At 41.9% G+C, this 18,912-nt stretch overlaps 3 protein-coding genes across 4 annotated transcripts; 1 reads left to right on the plus strand and 2 right to left on the minus strand.

Annotated features, from left to right (window-relative positions):
- The first annotated feature begins 2,234 nt into the window (after positions 1-2,234).
- LOC105038555 (protein trichome birefringence-like 38) lies at positions 2,235-8,145 on the plus strand. Its single transcript, XM_073253088.1, has 5 exons — positions 2,235-2,649; positions 2,762-2,933; positions 4,960-5,135; positions 5,310-5,468; positions 7,481-8,145. The coding sequence occupies exons 1-5, from the start codon at positions 2,321-2,323 to the stop codon at positions 7,770-7,772; spliced, it is 1,128 nt and encodes a 375-aa protein (XP_073109189.1). The 5' UTR covers positions 2,235-2,320; the 3' UTR covers positions 7,773-8,145.
- A 1,708-nt stretch (positions 8,146-9,853) lies between these two features.
- LOC105038565 (uncharacterized) lies at positions 9,854-12,663 on the minus strand. Of its 2 annotated transcripts, XR_012139279.1 has the most exons (5): positions 12,266-12,663; positions 12,087-12,163; positions 11,859-11,970; positions 10,264-10,589; positions 9,854-10,136 (listed from the first exon to the last, which is right to left on the minus strand). XR_012139279.1 is itself a non-coding variant. In XM_073253089.1 (4 exons), exons 1-4 carry the CDS (start codon positions 12,556-12,558, stop codon positions 10,460-10,462), a joined length of 612 nt encoding a protein of 203 aa, XP_073109190.1. In that variant the 5' UTR covers positions 12,559-12,663; the 3' UTR covers positions 9,854-10,459. The 2 variants fall into 2 exon arrangements, 1 of the variants encoding a protein (XP_073109190.1); XM_073253089.1 differs by having other exon boundaries at positions 9,854-10,589.
- Positions 12,559-18,374, minus strand: LOC105038548 (protein INCREASED PETAL GROWTH ANISOTROPY 1). Its single transcript, XM_010914390.4, has 7 exons — positions 16,860-18,374; positions 16,396-16,527; positions 16,090-16,271; positions 15,909-16,020; positions 13,970-14,104; positions 13,687-13,832; positions 12,559-12,698 (listed from the first exon to the last, which is right to left on the minus strand). The coding sequence occupies exons 1-6, from the start codon at positions 18,057-18,059 to the stop codon at positions 13,695-13,697; spliced, it is 1,899 nt and encodes a 632-aa protein (XP_010912692.1). The 5' UTR covers positions 18,060-18,374; the 3' UTR covers positions 12,559-12,698; positions 13,687-13,694.
- Between the last annotated feature and the right edge of the window lie 538 nt (positions 18,375-18,912).

An 18,912-nucleotide genomic window follows, 5' to 3' on the forward strand; every position in this document is an offset into this window, starting at 1 on the left:
TGCCACCGTTTATCATATATCCCGACGCATACGTCCGACCAAGGGCCGGACAATGGATATTCGACTTGCCATCGTTATCCTATCCGAATACGTCAGACGCTACTCGACTATCAGATTCTACGGAATGATCATGTCGACGAGCAATGTTCGGAGGTTGGCCGACCTCCGACCCGACGTGCATGCTCGACCTACAGTCGGGACGACCGATATTGGATCGTTCGTTGATGTGATCGCCAGAGTCGGGGCAAGACGAGACGGAAAACCACTCCTTTCGTCCGAAGCCATCGCTCACGTGTTCACGCGAGCCAACACGACATCGGACTCAGGAGTGGGGGGGCAACTGTTGGGATATACCGACGGACGACCCCGACGGACGACCCCGACTGACGACCGACGGATGACTCCAACTCCGACGGACGACCCCGACCGACGATCGACGGACGACTCCGAAGGACGACCCCGACCGACGACCGACGGACGACTCCGACGGATGACCCCGACCGACGGACCGATCCCGACGGACGACTCCGACGGACGACCCCGACGGACGGCTGCCGACAATATCCGACCGAAGGTGTGTCGGCCGAACCGACCCATGCTGTTTCCGACCGACCGAGCGGTCGAACCCATATTACCGACTCACTGTCGGAGGTGGCAGCCGACGTCCGACTTAAGCAAGACACCAGACCAGCCGATGGTGCCGCCGGATCATCACCCGACATCCCGACAGCCGAATACCGATATATGATCGGCCAGCCCTCCCAAATGTCGTACGACCGCTATGGGCTGCTGTCCTGTCAAGGACGTGCTGTGTGACCACCCTAAAACATTGTCCTACCAAGGACATGGGTTGATTCTGACAACCCGCGGCGATTTGACAGTCCACGGCGACTCTGACAGCCTCCGACGATTTGACAACTCCTCCCATTGTCTGCGCCATTAATGACGGTGCCATGCCATGCTCTACTATAAAACGGAGAAGGCAACAGTGCTGGAGGAGGTCCATTCGAAACCCCTGAACCCCTCCTCTCTAGCTCTCGCTCTCTCTCGTTGAGCTCATTATTTTCTTTTCACTGTTGCCTAGTCTCCTCTCTGACTTGACCGTCGGAGGGTCCCCGCCGGAGCCATCTCCGGTCAGTGCGGACTTTCTTTTGCAGACGCTCGTTTTCGATGACCAGACGATGAGAGGATTGACCGCAACAGTAAGCAATAATAGTCTACCATATATCTAAGAATCACAAACTCTTCCTACCAAACAAAAAGCAGCTCAATAGCTTTACAATTTACAAGTCATCACATTGCTGCTTTTCCATTGTCAAAGTGGAGGTTGTTACAGGCTCTGTGAAGGAACTAATTTGTATCATAAACAATTGTTTGAAGCGTGGAATAAATAAATTTGGTTGACTAATTGGATTATCAGAGCAGAAAATTATCAAAATGCAGTCATCTTTATCTCATTGTTAGCCTAAGGTGTCTATTATAGAGAATCATAATGGATCATTCTGCTCTCTAGACAGAAAATTAAGTAGTCTTCTTCCTTTTCCCGAAAAAGGCTGGGATTATATGCAAAATCCCAAAGAAGCATTGAATACCTTAATTAATTACCACATAATCTGTTTATTTACATTAAAACTGCAATTTTATCACCATCAATTTCTTTATCAAAGTTAAAAACAGAATTACTTTAAGACAACCAACAAATCCAAAATTGACCCACCTCGCATCAACGTGTGGCTGGCCGACAATCCTAACCCAGCTTTGGTGACCACCGGAACGGATTCGGTCGCTTGGATCCGGTAACATGATTATAAAATATAAAATTAATAATAAAAAATTAATTTTTTTATTAAAAGAAAAGGGAAAAAAAGAATGCTATAAACGGGCCCCCTCGCATAGCTCCCTCGCTACTTCCTCCTGTTCCTTGACCCGGCCCGAAGCACACGGTTGTTCTCCTTTTATCCCCTTTGAAGGAGCCTCCTTTCTTTGCTTTTAGCTACCACCAAAAAGTGAGAAAGACCACCTAATGTGTTAACCAAATCCATCTCAGATTAGCTCTTTTATAAATTACCGCGCAGCTTGTCCAGAAAGAATTAAACTAGACAAAAATGGTAACTTTCTCTTGTGCATTATACCCAGTGAATCTACCATAACGCACTAAAATCTACCATAAAATCCTGCAAATGGGTCTTTATTAAACCTTGATCCAACCCTTATTCCTCCTCCCCAATACTTCCCACCCCCCACTCCCCACCCCCCCGTCTCTTCTCTTTTCTCTCTGTTTGCCATCCTTTCATCCCATCCAACCCTCCCTCCTCTCACTATGGGGTCCAAAACCCATCTGAGTTTTGGGCTTCTTTGTGCTTGTTTGGCACTTCTTGCTGTCTCCTTGCATGGGATGACAACAGAGAGGTTTCACCATAAGAATAAAAACAAGCAGCAGAACAACGGGACGGCGGGCCGGAGGGATCTAACCAAGAGAATTAGCTGTGACTTCTTCCAAGGGAGCTGGGTCTATGATGACACATATCCTATCTACGACTCATTGAGCTGCCCGTTCGTGGAGCCTGAGTTCGACTGCCAGAAGTATGGCCGGCCGGACAAGCTCTACCTCAAGTATAGGTGGAGGCCCAATGCCTGCGACCTCCCAAGGTTGCTAACTGGCTGCTGCTACTATTTCTCCTCTCCTTCTTACCACCAATAAGCTTTTGTTTGGTCATAGATAAGTGGATTTGTTTTGAAGAATCATTGGAATTTTGTGAAGGTTCAATGGCCTGGATTTCTTGGAGAGATGGAGGGGAAAGAAGATTATGTTTGTGGGAGACTCCATAAGCCAGAATCAATGGGAGTCGCTTGCTTGCATGCTCCATGCGTCGGTGCCCTACGCCCGGACCACCTTCACCAGGTCAAAGACTCCCTGGACTCTCACATTTGAGGTGCCTTTCCCACATCTCTCTCTCTCTCTCTCTCTCTCTCTCTCTCTCTCTCTTATTTTGAGTAATATGATGGACTGAGCTAATACCTAGAGGCTCCCTCATCTCATCTCCCACTTTCTTTTGAACTATAGATTCGTTCATTTACTTAATGGATGAGGTTTTTAGATAGTTAAATTTAACAGGCTTGTGGAGCCCGGCTATTGGAGAATCTCCAATGTCACCTCTACTGCACATGGATGTGTGATTTTGTTTATGTAGGACAGTATCATCAATCATGAGAGGCAAAAGTGCCCTTTTTTTTTTTTAATTTTGTATTTATATGGTCATCATTACTTATTCTTTCCTTAGTGGAGGCTTGGGCCTATCAGAGTAGAACCAAAAGACAAGCACTGTAAAGCAACCTCTATTTTTTTTTTTTTTAATGACAAAATTGATCTTATAATTATCGTCCTTATGTCTGAGAGAAATGACTTGTGTTTCACTTGAGATCCTGTCAATGATGTTAAGCATATTCGTATCTAAGAGGAGTATCTAGTTTAACACTTTTTGGAGGTGAACAGAAAATAACACTCCATATCTTTGCAATCATAACATATGCTTGCCGAATTGCTTGGGAAAAGGCACCTAGGCGGACTGCTTAAGTTTGCTTCTGTCTCCCTCTCATTTCCCAAGGTTATTAGGGAAAATATACTAGCTCTCCACATCATGTGACTTCTAATATTTTTTCCAATATGGCACGTATCTGCGTGCCAGAGCGTCGCAACACTGACTAACGTCTCACATGGTTTGTCATCATAGAATTGCCCGTAGAAGAGACACACCACCTGTCCCAGTTTTGGAGCCTGACAAGCATTTAACAATTCAAATCAGTGTCTACCCGATGATTGGGCGTCTCCAAAATCCATCCACTTTCCGATCTCAGTTCATCTCTCTCTCTCTCTCTCTCTCTCTCTCTCTCTCTCGGGGGGTTTGTAAATATTAACATTGTTTACTCTTGTTGGGGCTGATTTGGTGGATGGACCATCCTATTTCATCCAGAATAGACGAGCACCAAAACAAGCAATAGTTTGATGTTCCCCTTTGCCTTATGTCTTTCTAATATAATCATCATAGCTTAGGAAAAGTAACATCCAAATTTGTCTACAAAATACCGACTTCAATCTCGGACCATCTGATGGATTGTCCTGGCAACAAAGTCCAAAACTGGTTTTGCAAAAGCCTCATCAATAGAGCCCTGCCAAAATAGAAGGTACACAATGAGTGACTAACACTTCATCATATGATGATCTCCCCTATTTTATCCTGAAAGAGAGCTGCCTTTTTTGTTGTGAAAAGATTATAAAGATTCCTTCAGCATGAAATTTAAATTCTATAACAACAAATAAAGAATATAATAATCAAACCGCCAGCCATAGTCCTATGGTGATCCTTGGAACACTGCAGGGAAAGCTGGGAAAGCGACTCTTCTTTTGTACTCGGATAGACCTGCGCTTGAAAAGGCCCAATTTAGCTGGCCCACTTCTGAACAAAGCCCAAAGCAAGAGAGAAACCTAAACTCAGTAACTTGCTTTCCCTCGTCCCGTCCTCTTTTTTCTCTCTCCTTTCTCAAGTTCCTTCATTTTTTCCCTGTCATAAAAAAGTTCATCCCCCTTTAACCTTTCTCGGCCAATGCGCCTCTTTTTTTTTTTTTCCTTTTTTTTCACCAAAAAAAAAAGAGTCATATAGGCAAGGCAGAGGTATCCCAATAGAGCCTTCTTGTGACTCTTAAAATAAGCCTAAAAACAAATAACTTCATGTGAGGTCTCATCCGTGCATGCCCACAAGGAAGAAAAGGCCAAAGCTACCTGCAAATTATCACGGGAAACTTTCGTACTCCATAGCAGTGGTGGTCTCCCACGGCATATGGCCTCGTTGCCCTGCTCAATCCGGGAGCAGAGATATCTACATCTTGTCCTTTTATGCAAACAAGCCCACGAATGCAAACAAAGAAATGGTCAGTTGCACCTAACGTGATTACTTTTGGCAGGACTATGGAGTGTCGGTGATGTTCTACCGCTCGACGTACCTGGTCGACATTATCAGCGGACCAAGGGGGCGTGTCCTGAAGCTCGACTCCATCGAGGGCGGCAAAGCGTGGCTGGGCTACGATGTGCTAATCTTCAACACATGGCACTGGTGGACTCACACCGGAAACTCCCAACCGTATGAGAGCTTCCCTTGTTCAAGTTTCCTAGTTTTGTTAGACACATCAGTAGTTTTTTTCTCTCTCTTTTTTTTTTCTTCCTTTCTTTTTTGGTCTCTCGCTCATCTTTCCTTCATCATCCAGCACCAGCAGTCTTGCTAACAAGGGTCAAAATAATGTGTTCTATGGTGCAGATGGGACTATGTGCAGGATGGAGGTCAGGTGCTCAAAGACATGGACAGGTTACAGGCATTCACCAAGGGGCTGACCACATGGGCCAAATGGGTCGACTACAACATCAACCCAGCGGCGACCAAAGTCTTCTTTCAAGGAATTTCCCCAACCCACTACCAGTAAGTTATGCAACCTTGGCCATCTGAAAAAGAGCAATGGTGTTTTGCCAAAAACAATAATAAGAGCAATGTTGTGAAATAATGTTTCTGAGTAAAGATATGAGAACAATACCACACATACCAATAGAGAAGGATGGAAAAAGAGAGAAGAAAAAAGGAAAGAAAAACCTAGAAATCCACATAGTTGTACAATGCATTCTCTGGCTTGCAGAGAGTGTAACAAGCATCAGTATACATCCTAGTTGTCGGCTTAATGGATTCTACCTTCCTGGTTAAGCACCAATATGGTGACAATGCATGCCTTTTAGATCCTGTCTTTAGCCAAGTTCTGATGTCCTCTTATCCATTGTCCCACGCATCTAGATCCTTGTAACTGTTGGGTATATTTTCTCATTCGATTTTCCTCCTGATTCTACCATATTATAACCCAAACAATCACTGCTAACCTATCTGATTTGTAATACTCTTTTTGACATTGATCCAATTCCTTTGCATTCTTCGCATGCCCAGAATGTAACTAGTGACCACCCAAATCGTTCCAAGCCCTGTAATATAACAGAAATGCCTATCATGTGGTGCAGACGACGCATCTGGTTAAGTACACGCTTTAAGCCATTGTAGCCTATCTTTTTTGGCTAAAGCTTCATTTTATCATAACCAAATTCACATCATATATTTTGGCTCCAAGAATCTTCCGGCAATTTTCCTTTAAAAAGGTCCCTCATACTACAATATTTACATTAATTTCCACTGATCAATTAAAATCGCATCCATAGGCAATACACACCAAATGAAAACCATGGAATCATCTGTGACAAGCACAACAATGGCACGCAAAGCCAACTGTCCCATAGAAACACTCATAGTCAATTTTTTCTTATTAGAATAATGAAATTGGCATTGGTGAGTCAAACAAGTATTTCTATTCTTTTAGTTCAGACAGTATTTAGGCCTCTCATCATCCAGAAAAAATCGTTCATAGTTCACTAGTAGCATTATTCTCCATTTAACAAATAAACAGTATATAAGCATCAACAATTTGTCATCTGCAAGAAGAGTAAACTAATTATGTTTAAAGCCAATATTTTACGAACCCACTGCTAAAACTGGAACATTCTTGCTAGCATAACAACCAAATACTAGATAACATTTTTTTTTGTCTATCCTATCAATTCCATATGCTTTCTTTTGCTATTGAATTCCATCTCAATGTTCACTAGCTAGAAGTTTATCAATTGCATAAATAAAAAAACAACCTTGACTAATGAGCTTTAAGCAGCATTACATTCCATCTAGTGTCATTTTTACTTGCTTCAGTGCCTTTGTCATAAATCTAGCCTCTATCCTGACTTCCATCGAGTTTCAAAGATGAGCACCATAAGACTGAATATGTATAATGGCTCATATTTCTTAGAAATTTGTACCATGTCTGAGTATTTCTCGGTCCCCATAATTTTACATAGATGATTATCTGAGCATAATCCATTATTCTGCATTCTTTTTTGACAATTTCTCTACTCTTGTGCGACATGAGATGAAGATTTATCATATGATCTGTCATGCTTGTGGCTCTGTTGGATAATGTCGGATTTATTTCAAATCAATATCCATGTGTCACAATATCGATCTTTAAGATCTCCCTATTGAACATTATATTTCTAAAGGATGCCACATTATTCCCTTCAACATGCTTAACATTTTTCAACATCCTTCAGTCTCATTTCTCTTTTTCTTGCTCCCACTATACACAGTTACCAAAACTGCTTATCCTGAAATCAGTCTAAAATGAAGAACATTCCCCTTTTTTCCTTTTCTTTTCCTTTCCTTTCTTTTTCCCTTTTTTTTTCTGTTTTCTGACACAGCCAAGACAGACATTATTGGAAAAGGAAAAGAATGACGGTATCATACACACTAAATTCTTTCTTTCATGAAGCTGATCTAATATCCAAACATTTGTAGATTTAAATTTCTCTAACACTACTCCATTTTCTTGTAAATTTTATGGAAACCAGAGGATCAGATTGGGGTGAGCCTAATGCAAAGGATTGTTCTAAACAGACACAACCAGTCAGTGGATCAACATACCCAGGAGCTCCAGTTCCTGCACAAGGCATAGTTAAGAACGTCCTGGGTACCATATCAAAACCAGTCTATCTGCTAGATATAACCTTGCTCTCACAGCTCAGGAAAGATGCCCATCCATCTGCATACAGTGGAGATCATCAAGGCATGGACTGCAGCCACTGGTGCCTTGCTGGCCTTCCAGATACATGGAATCAGATCTTATACGCAGCACTCCTTTAACAAAAAGTGAGATGAAACACAATATTTATGCAAGAAAAAAGAAAAGAACTCGATTCTCATTACCAATTAATGATTGAAAGCATTCTTTCCAATGTAATTTGCTTGTTTATTTAGTTGTTAATAATGGCCAGTGCTGTACGAGGCCTCCATCAATCCTTAATTGATGCCTTGAATGGTGAGAAATAACCTCTATTTTGTGGAGAAATTTTAATTTTTCACCAACAGTCCAAAGGGTGATTGGTCCATTCAAAGAAACTTGTATAACAATAATTGGGTGTCCACAATTTTCCTGGCCCCAAGTGACATCATTAAGTGGAAGATGTCAGTGTATTTGAAAAACTATTTGATATTGATGAAGAATTAATTACTCAAAGAGATAGGCAGCACTACAATTACGTAGAGTTGTTACAAGTCATTCTGGTGTAGGGATGTGGATTATGGATGATACCATTGATTATTCCTGGGATTGTTTTAGGGCTTGTATAATTATTTCATTCAGTTTTATAGTATAGTATAGTATAGTAGATGAGACACTGTAGTCATCCTCCTTTAATGTTCTCAGTTTAGCTTTATCCATACAGAATGCACAACCACTTCCAAATTTTCATCTTTGCAACACTCATCTGTATTCACCTTCTATTATATGATATAATCAGAGCTGACCATAAGATAATTTATAATGGATATTTCTTGGCTATTGCATCACTTTCCCTTCACATACAATATAAAAACCTCTCCAGCTTCCACGATAGTACTCATTTGAAGTTAATCCTCCGAAGTTTCCTTCTGAATTCACCAATGTCCCTGTTCTAATATCATCAGTTTCGATTACATGCTGCAGAAATAACCACACAACACCATAGATCAGTTGTTTATCTTACAGTTGGTTGTCTGCAAAATGTGATCACACCTTTTTCTTTTGGGGGCTTAAGACAGACACTGGTAATGCTACCAAGATGTTAATTTAGATAATAGATTTCCTTGGATCCATTGAATCACCAAGCATATCATTAGTAACTCATTCCTGCAGCTTTGGTCCTCTTTAAGTGAGATACACCCGGAAATAGATGTGACTGTAAGTTTATAGACATTTCTTTTAGTTAAAAAAATGAGAAATCAACTTTTCTTCACAACTTCTCCTGACCCTAGACATCTGTTATTGATGAAGACAATTATTGATGTATTTGTTGTGTATTTTCAGGTCATCAGCTGATTTGATGGCACAAACTAAATCTTCAAGGCCGTAGCTGTCTCATTGTTCTACTCACAATTTTACGATAAGCACTGGCAGATCAGTGATATGTTTAATGGTATAGAAACCAATTTCCCAGATAAAAATTCTTAAGAACTAAAGATGGAGAAATCTCATGACTAGCAGATCTAGCAGGTGGTGCATGGATATACCTAATTGTATGGCAGCAAAGACAAAGAAAAGGTTGGTGTAGGATCTAACAATTTACATCTACATAGGCAAAACATCCCAAAGTTTCCTTGTCCCTGCATTGAATAATCGACCCCAATTTTTTGTTGGAGGAAATATTGGACGTTCATTATGTCGATCCTCAATGTGGGGCTTCATTGAATTTTCTACCATGGAAAGAACAGCTTCTGGTAGTAACAAGCAGATATTGCTAAAGAAATCTATAGAACAATCGCATGCATTTCACCATTTCAAACATCTCTCTGATTAAAAATCTCTGAGTCGTAGATTGCAAGACACATATCATTGCTCATAGTTGAGTCATAATAAAGCATTTCTGCTTATAATGGGAATAATTGGATAGACAAAAGGAATGACATTTTAATATGAACAATTAGGTCGTGTTTGCAAGCATCGTGAACTCAAAGAAGAGGTAAGGGGCCAAAAGAAAATGCATCTAACAGAGGGGAAAACATTATCAAACACTTTTGTCATAATGTATCTACCTACTCTGTGGGACCATATAATGCATGTGTAACTGTAAACAACCCGAATATGTCACATAAGAGAGAAGGAAGCAAAGGAAAACATAATAAACATTATACTCATGATTAATCACAGAATCATACATTTGATGAAGGTACAAATTTGCCACAGATACTGGAATAAAAAAGAAGATTCACATTATTGATAATAACTCTATCAGCTCTTAATAGTGTAACATAACATGAAAATACAAAAGCTTCTAAAGAGGAAAGGGCAGTATTCAGAGAAAAACAAGAAATGTTTTTAGAAGAACAGACATATCGAGATATCAATAACCTACATACACTGCAGCATTGACAACATAGCAGTCATCATTTTTATCTCCCATTGCTTCGAGACAGACACCACTTGAGCATATCATCCCTCCATCAACAACCTCAAAATTAATAATTTTACCGCTACAGCAACAATAGTGGAACATAAAAATAGGCATTAGAAGTCCAGTGAGTGGTTGCAATTTTATCAATCACAATATGAATCAACATATTTCATGCTGCAAAATTGAACCCTAACATGCATTAGTACCAGAATCATACATTTGATGAAGGTACAAATTTGCCACAGATACTGGAATAAAAAAGAAGATTCACATTATTGATAATAACTCTATCAGCTCTTAATAGTGTAACATAACATGAAAATACAAAAGCTTCTAAAGAGGAAAGGGCAGTATTCAGAGAAAAACAAGAAATGTTTTTAGAAGAACAGACATATCGAGATATCAATAACCTACATACACTGCAGCATTGACAACATAGCAGTCATCATTTTTATCTCCCATTGCTTCGAGACAGACACCACTTGAGCATATCATCCCTCCATCAACAACCTCAAAATTAATAATTTTACCGCTACAGCAACAATAGTGGAACATAAAAATAGGCATTAGAAGTCCAGTGAGTGGTTGCAATTTTATCAATCACAATATGAATCAACATATTTCATGCTGCAAAATTGAACCCTAACATGCATTAGTACCAGAGTTTCAACCCTATCTACATTCAAACTCTACCTATCTAGCATCGCATTTCAGAGTTTTATTATAAGCTATTGATATATGAACCTGTAGATCCTAAGAAACAAAAAATCTGTGTTGAAAATACACATCAAGATTTGTTAACAAATGTTCATAAGCAGCTTTGAAAAAGATCAAAATTGAACTTGGATACAGTTTGTCTGGTATTCACAACATGGAACCACCCACTTTTCTCTTTAATATCATATTGACACAATATGCTACATAAAAGAGAGTCCGGCATGGGTTTGTCTTCATTCTCATTGGCTCCTCATCAACCCTCTTAAGTACTCCTTATTGCGGCATTGTCAATTTTAAGAAGCATATAGTTTACCAACATAATAACACTTAATGAAAAAAGGAGATGCACACATTCATTCATATGAGGCGATGCTCCAATAAGTTTATGGTAGGTAATGAGGTTTCATAAAGTCAACTCAGAACAGTAAAACAAGATTCTGATTTTGTTCCATAGTTATTGTTATGGTTTTCCACAAATGAACAGAAAATTCCCATATCAAGGTCAGAGAGAGGGAGAGAGAGAGAGCTTCCATGACCTTAAAAATAGTTGATATAGGTGATGATCTCTCAACCACTTCACCTAAATATGTGCACATGATCTTACATGTGTCAGGATTTACTAATCATTGTCCAAAAGGGAATTCAAGGTCAGTACAAGAAGAGATCTTCGGATGATGTCATTAAAATGCCTATCGTGAAGGATAGGAAGATGCAATCATATTAGATAGTTACAACTAATTACATTATTTATTTTAGACCTTACACTAATCTTTGTGTACTTTATGTGCCAGAGGAAATAGTGCAGTTGCTATCAGAAAGAACTCATCAGCAAGTTTCGTCATAAATTTTGGAGTTCCAATGTTAACCTAAATAAATTCGCAGATACTATGTAAATATCAATAAGATTAGCAGATTTCTCAGTCCGTCTCTTGATCTCATCCATTATCCATGCATAGAAAAACAAATTCCAAGCAGATGGATCCTTCTTCGTGAACAATTAATCTTGGAAATAATACCATATAACATATTATTTTAAACTAAATAAAGGATTCCAAATGATAGATTAAAGGGATGAGAGACTCACTAAGGAAAGACAGACTTCACTCGCTCTATATCAAGCAAATGCTGGGTGGATGGAGGCACCCCTAACTTGATCTGAAGCTTCATCTGATCAGAATTAACACCCGGTATCGACCCTGCATCATCCCAGTTCCAAAAGAAATATCCCAATAAAAGGTACAACACGAAGTGCAAAAGATCAAAACACTAAACAATCCCAATCCTTAAGGTAAAAATCTTTAGAAGAACCAACCTCGTCGAAAGGCTGGAATGGAGTTGGAGGAGATGGCGTCCCTGCAAGCCCGCATAGCCGCGGCGGTGATGTCTTGCCTATTTGTAAGGAGAAAGAGAGGTTACAAAAAAGATTATTTGAGTGGAGATGGGGAATTACAAGCGGAGTGAAGGGTATGTGATGAGAGAAAGAGGGCATACCCATGCTGATCGTAGCCGACTCCCATCTCGACGAAGAGGAGCTTCATGGCGGTGGCCGCTTCCTTCTCCGCCCCCTCTTTGCCGTCCATCGCCGTTGGCGATGCGGCGACGGGTCGGAAGGCACGGCCGGAGTGGGTAAGAGAGCAAAGGATGGTTCTTCTATCGAAGAGGCTGCTGCTCGAGGGCAGCCGGTGGTGGTGATTGGCGTTTCTTATATTCTGGAGATTAATGGAGTGAGGAGGGGCAGGGAGGGGAAGGATCGGAGAGCCACGGGCAGAACTGGTAGCAAGCATCCTGGTACTGCCCCAAGGTTCGCAACCACTTGGCTATACCGCGCCGGTGACGCGATGCACGTAGGACTTTGAGATTCGAATTGAACACTTCTACGAATCTCAGAATCTGGTGGGGGAAATTGGGTCAGCTTGAGCTTGACCTGAAATCAGCGAGGCTTGGACAATTTTAGAAACCCACCTGAACAGGGTTTGGGTTGAAAATCTCGACCCTACCAAACCAAAACTTGAATCAATATAAATGTACCATATACATATATTACATGCGGTTCCATTTTCCAAAGATACTGCCTTACCATCCAGGACTCATTTTGTTTTACTCCTAATTTGTGTACATATAGGATGGAAGCTATTTACATGACTTGGTTTAATTGATCTGGTCAACTGAATCCAATCCGATCCATCCTGATTCAATCTGAATCAATTGGATTTTGAACCCAAGATGAAAGAATTATGGTCGATTAAAATTTGGACTGAGAAGCTCAAGCTAAAAATAAGATTGGATTGGATTTGAGTTACAGATCTCAAGATCTCGGTACGGACCTGGACTAACCTTCAATCTGCACGTTAATCATGAGACATAACCATCGCTTGCTCCCCTTCAAGCATCATGTCAAAACCTATGACTGTTAAAACGAAAAAAAAAAAAAAAAGAACTATGGTTTCTTTTGGAGTTACAGAAACCAGAAGACTTAAATGTTCCATCTTTTTAGTTGGACATAGTTAAACCAATGTTGGCACGCTGATGTCCATTTTTTACCTGAATTTAGGATAAGTATTGCCACTTCTTGCGTGATCTAAGACCTAAACTCAAACAAAGACATCTAGGCTTGGAGCGAACCAATTCCAATTGAACCTGCTAGCAACCTTATCAGATCGGTTGCGAGCTAATTTTCAACCTCAAAATGTGCAGCCCTGGACGACGACGACGTCGTCGTCGTTATTTCTGACGGCAAACAGCCCTGGACATTATCATGGCCTTTTGCAGACCATATTAACAAATACTTTTTTTTTGTGTGAATAGAGATGTGCGAGGTAACCGTTCTCCATTGAGAGCAAGCGTCCATTCGAGGGGGGAAAAAATAAGTAAGACATCACAATGTCAAGGAGAATGTTTTACAAGATGATTACTTGTTAATCTAACAAGATACAGTCTTGCAAAAGAGCTTTTGCTGTTGCTGTTGGTTCGGGTTTTGGCTTTGGATATGGAACGAACAAGCTTTGTCCTTGAGCTCCTGAAATGCTCGCATTGTTTCAATATCGAAGCCTCCCGCAAACTGGATCAAATGAAGAGACCAAAAAACAAAAAATAAGAAGCCTCTTTTAAAACTAAACGTAATGAACGGTATCTTTTGTTCGAACTTTTACTTCTCTCCGCGTGCATAGAGACTTCATTTAAAGAATTATTAATTACCTGGTGCACCCTGAAGGCAAATCTAACACCCTGAAGTATAAGCTCCTCTTCTTCCAAGCTACCCCCTATGGCTTCAAGTTCAGAAGAGACTCTTTTCATGTATTTCATTGCTAGCTTTACTGATGCTAGTTTGATCTGCATGACACACATAGTTAGCTACAAGAGCAGATTCTTTGCCCAGGAATCTAAAGCTGAAAATTCTCTCAAATCAGATTGTAGTTGTGAGCGAAACTGCCATTCGATCATTGACATCCTTATGGTGTAAAAAACTTCTAGTCTTCACAATAGACTTGGAAACTAGGGAGGTAGATGCTTCCTTGAAGGAAAATTTTTGAAAATCCGTGAGACAACTGAATTCAAATTAATTTCAGATCCCATTACATGTTCGATAACTTAAACCATAATGATTGTCATCTTGAATATACTAGTAATGGATTGGTCAATGACATGTTATGAAATTTCAATACATCTTTTATGTTATGAGTCTTATTATAAAAATATAAAGTATTGGTCACATAGGTTTTGTGGATCTACACCTAGGAATACCTCTAAACACATTAATGTTTTAATCGTTTTTTCTTCAATCAGATACCATGAGCGCTGCACCTGGACACATGTATTCCCCTGCCCAGTTGGTTGACTCAGTGAATGAAATGCTTGATCCAAAAGTCTATCAACAACAAAGAGATGGATAGTTATGGCACAGAGCCCAGTAGTGGTTTTGATACTTCATGTGAATAATTCTTCGTTAAGAATACTCGCTTATTATGCATTTCGTTGGATAAATTATACGTGCCAGATGGATTTACTCTAACATGTTACACGAGCTAGATGAATTATTCTGGCATTTTATGTAGCTGGAAATATCCAAAAATGTCTGCTAATAACAAGGTTTAATGCAAAAACACGCCTTGTTCAATGATAAAGAACCATGAAGCTTGGTTAAGAAGGAAAAACATTCATTAGTTGACAATCATAATTTCATCTTCATTCCAATTTTCTTCTACAGATAAATTGCACAAAGGTGCATTTCGTTTTTACCTCTTCCTTCTTGGAACCCAACGTCACAGAGTGAGGGGGGAAGAGATTTCTCATAACAGGTGAGTAACATTACGAAAACAGCTCAAGAAAGAGATCACGTGCTCTGTGTCCCAAAATCAATACATGCGCATTAAGAAATACGTGCTTCTAAGTATAGCCTCATGACCAGCAAATTGGCACAATTCACTAGAAAAGAGTAACATGTCTAATTTATAATAAAGCATTCCTTGATCTGACATAACAAGGTCATATTTTGTTTATATTAGCCTATAATAGCAATTGGCAACGCGAGGAGTAGTTCGGATGTCGTTATATCGATTGCCGGGGTGCTTAGCATTATACTTTTACAAAAGAAAGATTTTTAAACTTCTAAATTACTGCCTAATCTGTCTTATCTGAGGTATTGCGCATCCCATCACAAGTTCCATGGTCATCCCTAGTTCTCACCATTCTTGTCATGTAGAAGGCAACAACCAATCTTGATGATCACGGAACCAAATTGTAATTTTTTTGGTACGATAACCAATTGTAATTTGAATTCTAATATTCTAGGTAATTTGGATACAGCTATGAGCCTTAAACAGAGCAGAAAAGCTTTTCTCCAAGATAACTTTAATCAACAAATGCTATTTAAAAAAAAAAAAAAAAAAAGCACGTGACCCCGTGCTCACGTGCATCGAGATCTCCAAACCCTTCATCCTATGTTACTAACTGCATTACTTGCCAGGGCCCCCTTCCAAGGTCCCTTCTTAATTAATAGCAAATTTATTATCAGAGACATAAAAAATTGCATTCCAGAACCGCATACCTGATTCCCTTAAACCACAGAATATATGTACTGGCAAACGAAAGAAATCGGAGTCGAATCGAAGGTAACAGAGAGAATTGCCTGACATACCTGATTGACAATTCCATTATCCAGCATCCATTCCCAAGGGATCTGAAAGCTTCTGTATCGTTTCATAGCACCCTCTCGCATACGTGCCAAATTATATATCCCATGCTCTAGTCTGTCACAGGGATTTATAACTTATCAAACAAATAAAAAGCAAAACTAAAGAGTGGATTGCTAGGCATACTTCTCAAACACGGCCTGCATCTTTTTGAGAGCAGAAGCACATGGCTGGCGAGTGTCGTCGCGGAAGGTCAGTGCCTGTGATTCGAGTTTTCTGAGATCACGGTACCCGAAAGCGGCTTCTCGCAGAGCATCAGCTTTGTGCTCCGGCCAGTCGAAATGTTTTAGCACCGCCCTCTCGTCCACCTGGCCGAAGGCCAACATCACCAAATGGCTGTGGAATTAATTGAAGTGCCGGCTAAAAGAGCGAGGGAATATATATATATATATATATATATATATAAATGAGAGAGGGAGAGAGAGAGAATACCAGGCAAGTGAGCTCGTCGTCAAGCCATTTGACGAAGGCCACCACGTCTTCAATGTTCGTGAAAGCGGCGGTCTCCACTTGCTTAATAAGGTACCGGATAAAATCGCCATGTGTTTCTACGTCCGTCTTTATCTGGAAGGGTTCGAAGAAGGTGAAAATCGGACGTCAAGGAAATGAAAGGTGGACGTCTAGAGTCGTGCAATGGTATGTCATTGGTTTCTTGTGAGGACAAGTTGGTCCAAAAAATTACAACGGCTACTGAGCCGCTGCACGACCCAACGCTGACCTACAAGTTGCACGGTGGATTCCGGCACGAACTAGTAGGCCAATAAGGGCAGTACGGTCATTTTACAGCACTATGTTTCAGTTAGGCCGTTGAACGATTTATTAATGGCCTCAGAAAAGTGGCAATTTCGTAAATTCGGGAACGGCTGACAGGAGGGAAGGGAGGTGACGAGACTTACAGCGAGGAGGTGAGCGGACCGATTCTCGATTTCGCCGATCATGTCCCGCGCGTTCGCAGCGTTTGGTGTTTCCGGTATTCCGCCGGCACCGCCGCCTCCACCGGAATCCCTCTTTGAGTCCCTCCGCATCAGCGAATGGTAGAACTCCACCACCTCCGGCACGCGCCTCACGGACGCCGCCGACACCGAGGTGGATCTCGCCCCTTTTGCCAGCGGCGGGGGCGGTGGCGGAGGAGGCGGACCAGGCCGGGATCCGCCGCCTGAACTGACACCTCCTGCTGGTAATGGAGGCGGGATTGGCGGCAGTCCCGTTAGATTTGGCGCTCTGCTTCTAGACCCCGCGGTCGACTCCGAGGAAGAAGACGAAGAAGTAGTGGAAGAAGAGTTGGAAGGAAAAGAGGGCAAAGGTGGAGGTTTTGGAATTTTAGGCGTTTGAGGTTTTGAAATCTCTTCTTTATGCCGGCGAGATTGTAGCGCTCTTTCACTTTTCCCACCTTGTTCGTTTACATCGGTGAAATCTGGCTCCTGGACCTCAGGATTCGGAGCAATGTCGGCGGATTTGGGCCGTTTTCTGACATTCTTGACGAGACTCGATCTCGACGAGGCGTCGACCAGCCCCTGAAACATCTGGGAAAGAGAAGACGAGCACTCGTCCATCTCCTCTGTTCCGCGGCCGAGCCTCCTCCCCTCTTCCTCGATCGCCCTCCTCAAGTTCTCGATCTCGGCCGCCATTTCTTGAACCCTCTTCTCCTTCCGCCGCCGATCCTCCTCTTCCGCGCGAATCTTGGACCGCAAGAACTCGAGCTCGATCCTAAGCCCCTTGTTCTCTGCCTCCAATATCTCTATGGTTTTCCTACAGCGGCCGAGCTCGTCGTTCTTGAAGCTGATCTCGCTCTCGAGGAAGGGGACGATGGCGACGGTCTCTTTGAGAAGTTTTTGTTCAAGAAGCTCGGTTCGGAGGCGGGACTCCCTCTCCTGGAGCTCCTCCACGAGGCGGAGGAGCTCCGCCACGTCTGGCGGCCGCGGCTGGACCTGGGCGGAGGAGCGAGGGAAATAAATCCCAAACGACCGGGAGAAAACGGTCGACTTCGAGTTCGTCGATGAGGCGGGGGAGCTGGAGGAGCGCCTCGGTGTCTCGGCCTTCGGTGTCGCAGGGCTCTTCTGGAACCCCATCGCGGCCTTCACGCGTCCAGCCACCATTGCCGGCTTCGGTGTTCTTGCTCTCCCCCTCTTCTTGTTAGTCGTCCGCCGCCGTTCAATCGGAAATGAACGACTGGGAGAGCTCCAAGATCATTTGCCTTGAAACTAAGGGTGGGGGGATGGGGGGGTGTGTTCGGAGACGGGGAGTGGGGTAGAAGCGGCCTCTTTAGCTGCGATCCACAGTTTCAAAAGAACTGGGAATATAGGAGACAAAAGAGAATAGAGCAGTTTTAATGTTCCTGGGGTGGAATGAACGTTAAGGGACTCCGCAAATAAGTTCCAAATACGGGCTGGTTAAAAGGGCCGGAACCAGTTTTTCGCGGACATGAACACATGGGATGCGGGAATTTAAATACGGTAAAGAGGTACTGGTTTGTTTTTGCAATAACGGCTAGTTCACAGGACGTCCACTTGGGCCCTAGAAGTGCGGCAAGCGAATCTGGACCGTCCGATTGAGAGACGTGCCATTGATCTTTACTCAGTTTATGACTGAGGACACCTTTCAGAGACTGTAGTCTCTCTCTGGGGAAGGTCGCCTTATCAAGAGGGAGAGCCGGAGATGGTTCAGGAGTCTGGAATTTAGGTTGGGGACCATGACAGGCGCTAATGGATCAGCTGTTAGGCTCGGAAAAAGGCATGGAACTACCCGTGCTTTCTTATGATCATTTTTGCTGATTCTGTGAGAATAATAACCCAACTTATGAAGTATTGTCGGTGTTTTGTTTCTGGCTAGCATGGGCAGCAGTGTTTGAGAGAGAATAAAAAAGTTTGTCATTATCATTGATTATAATGTGGCAAAAGTCGGGCTTGATAATATAATTTGTTCAATTGATCATAACTAACATGGCAACTA

This window comes from Elaeis guineensis, chromosome 2, assembly GCF_000442705.2.
Source record: "Elaeis guineensis isolate ETL-2024a chromosome 2, EG11, whole genome shotgun sequence".
Classification (NCBI taxonomy): Eukaryota; Viridiplantae; Streptophyta; class Magnoliopsida; order Arecales; family Arecaceae; genus Elaeis; species Elaeis guineensis.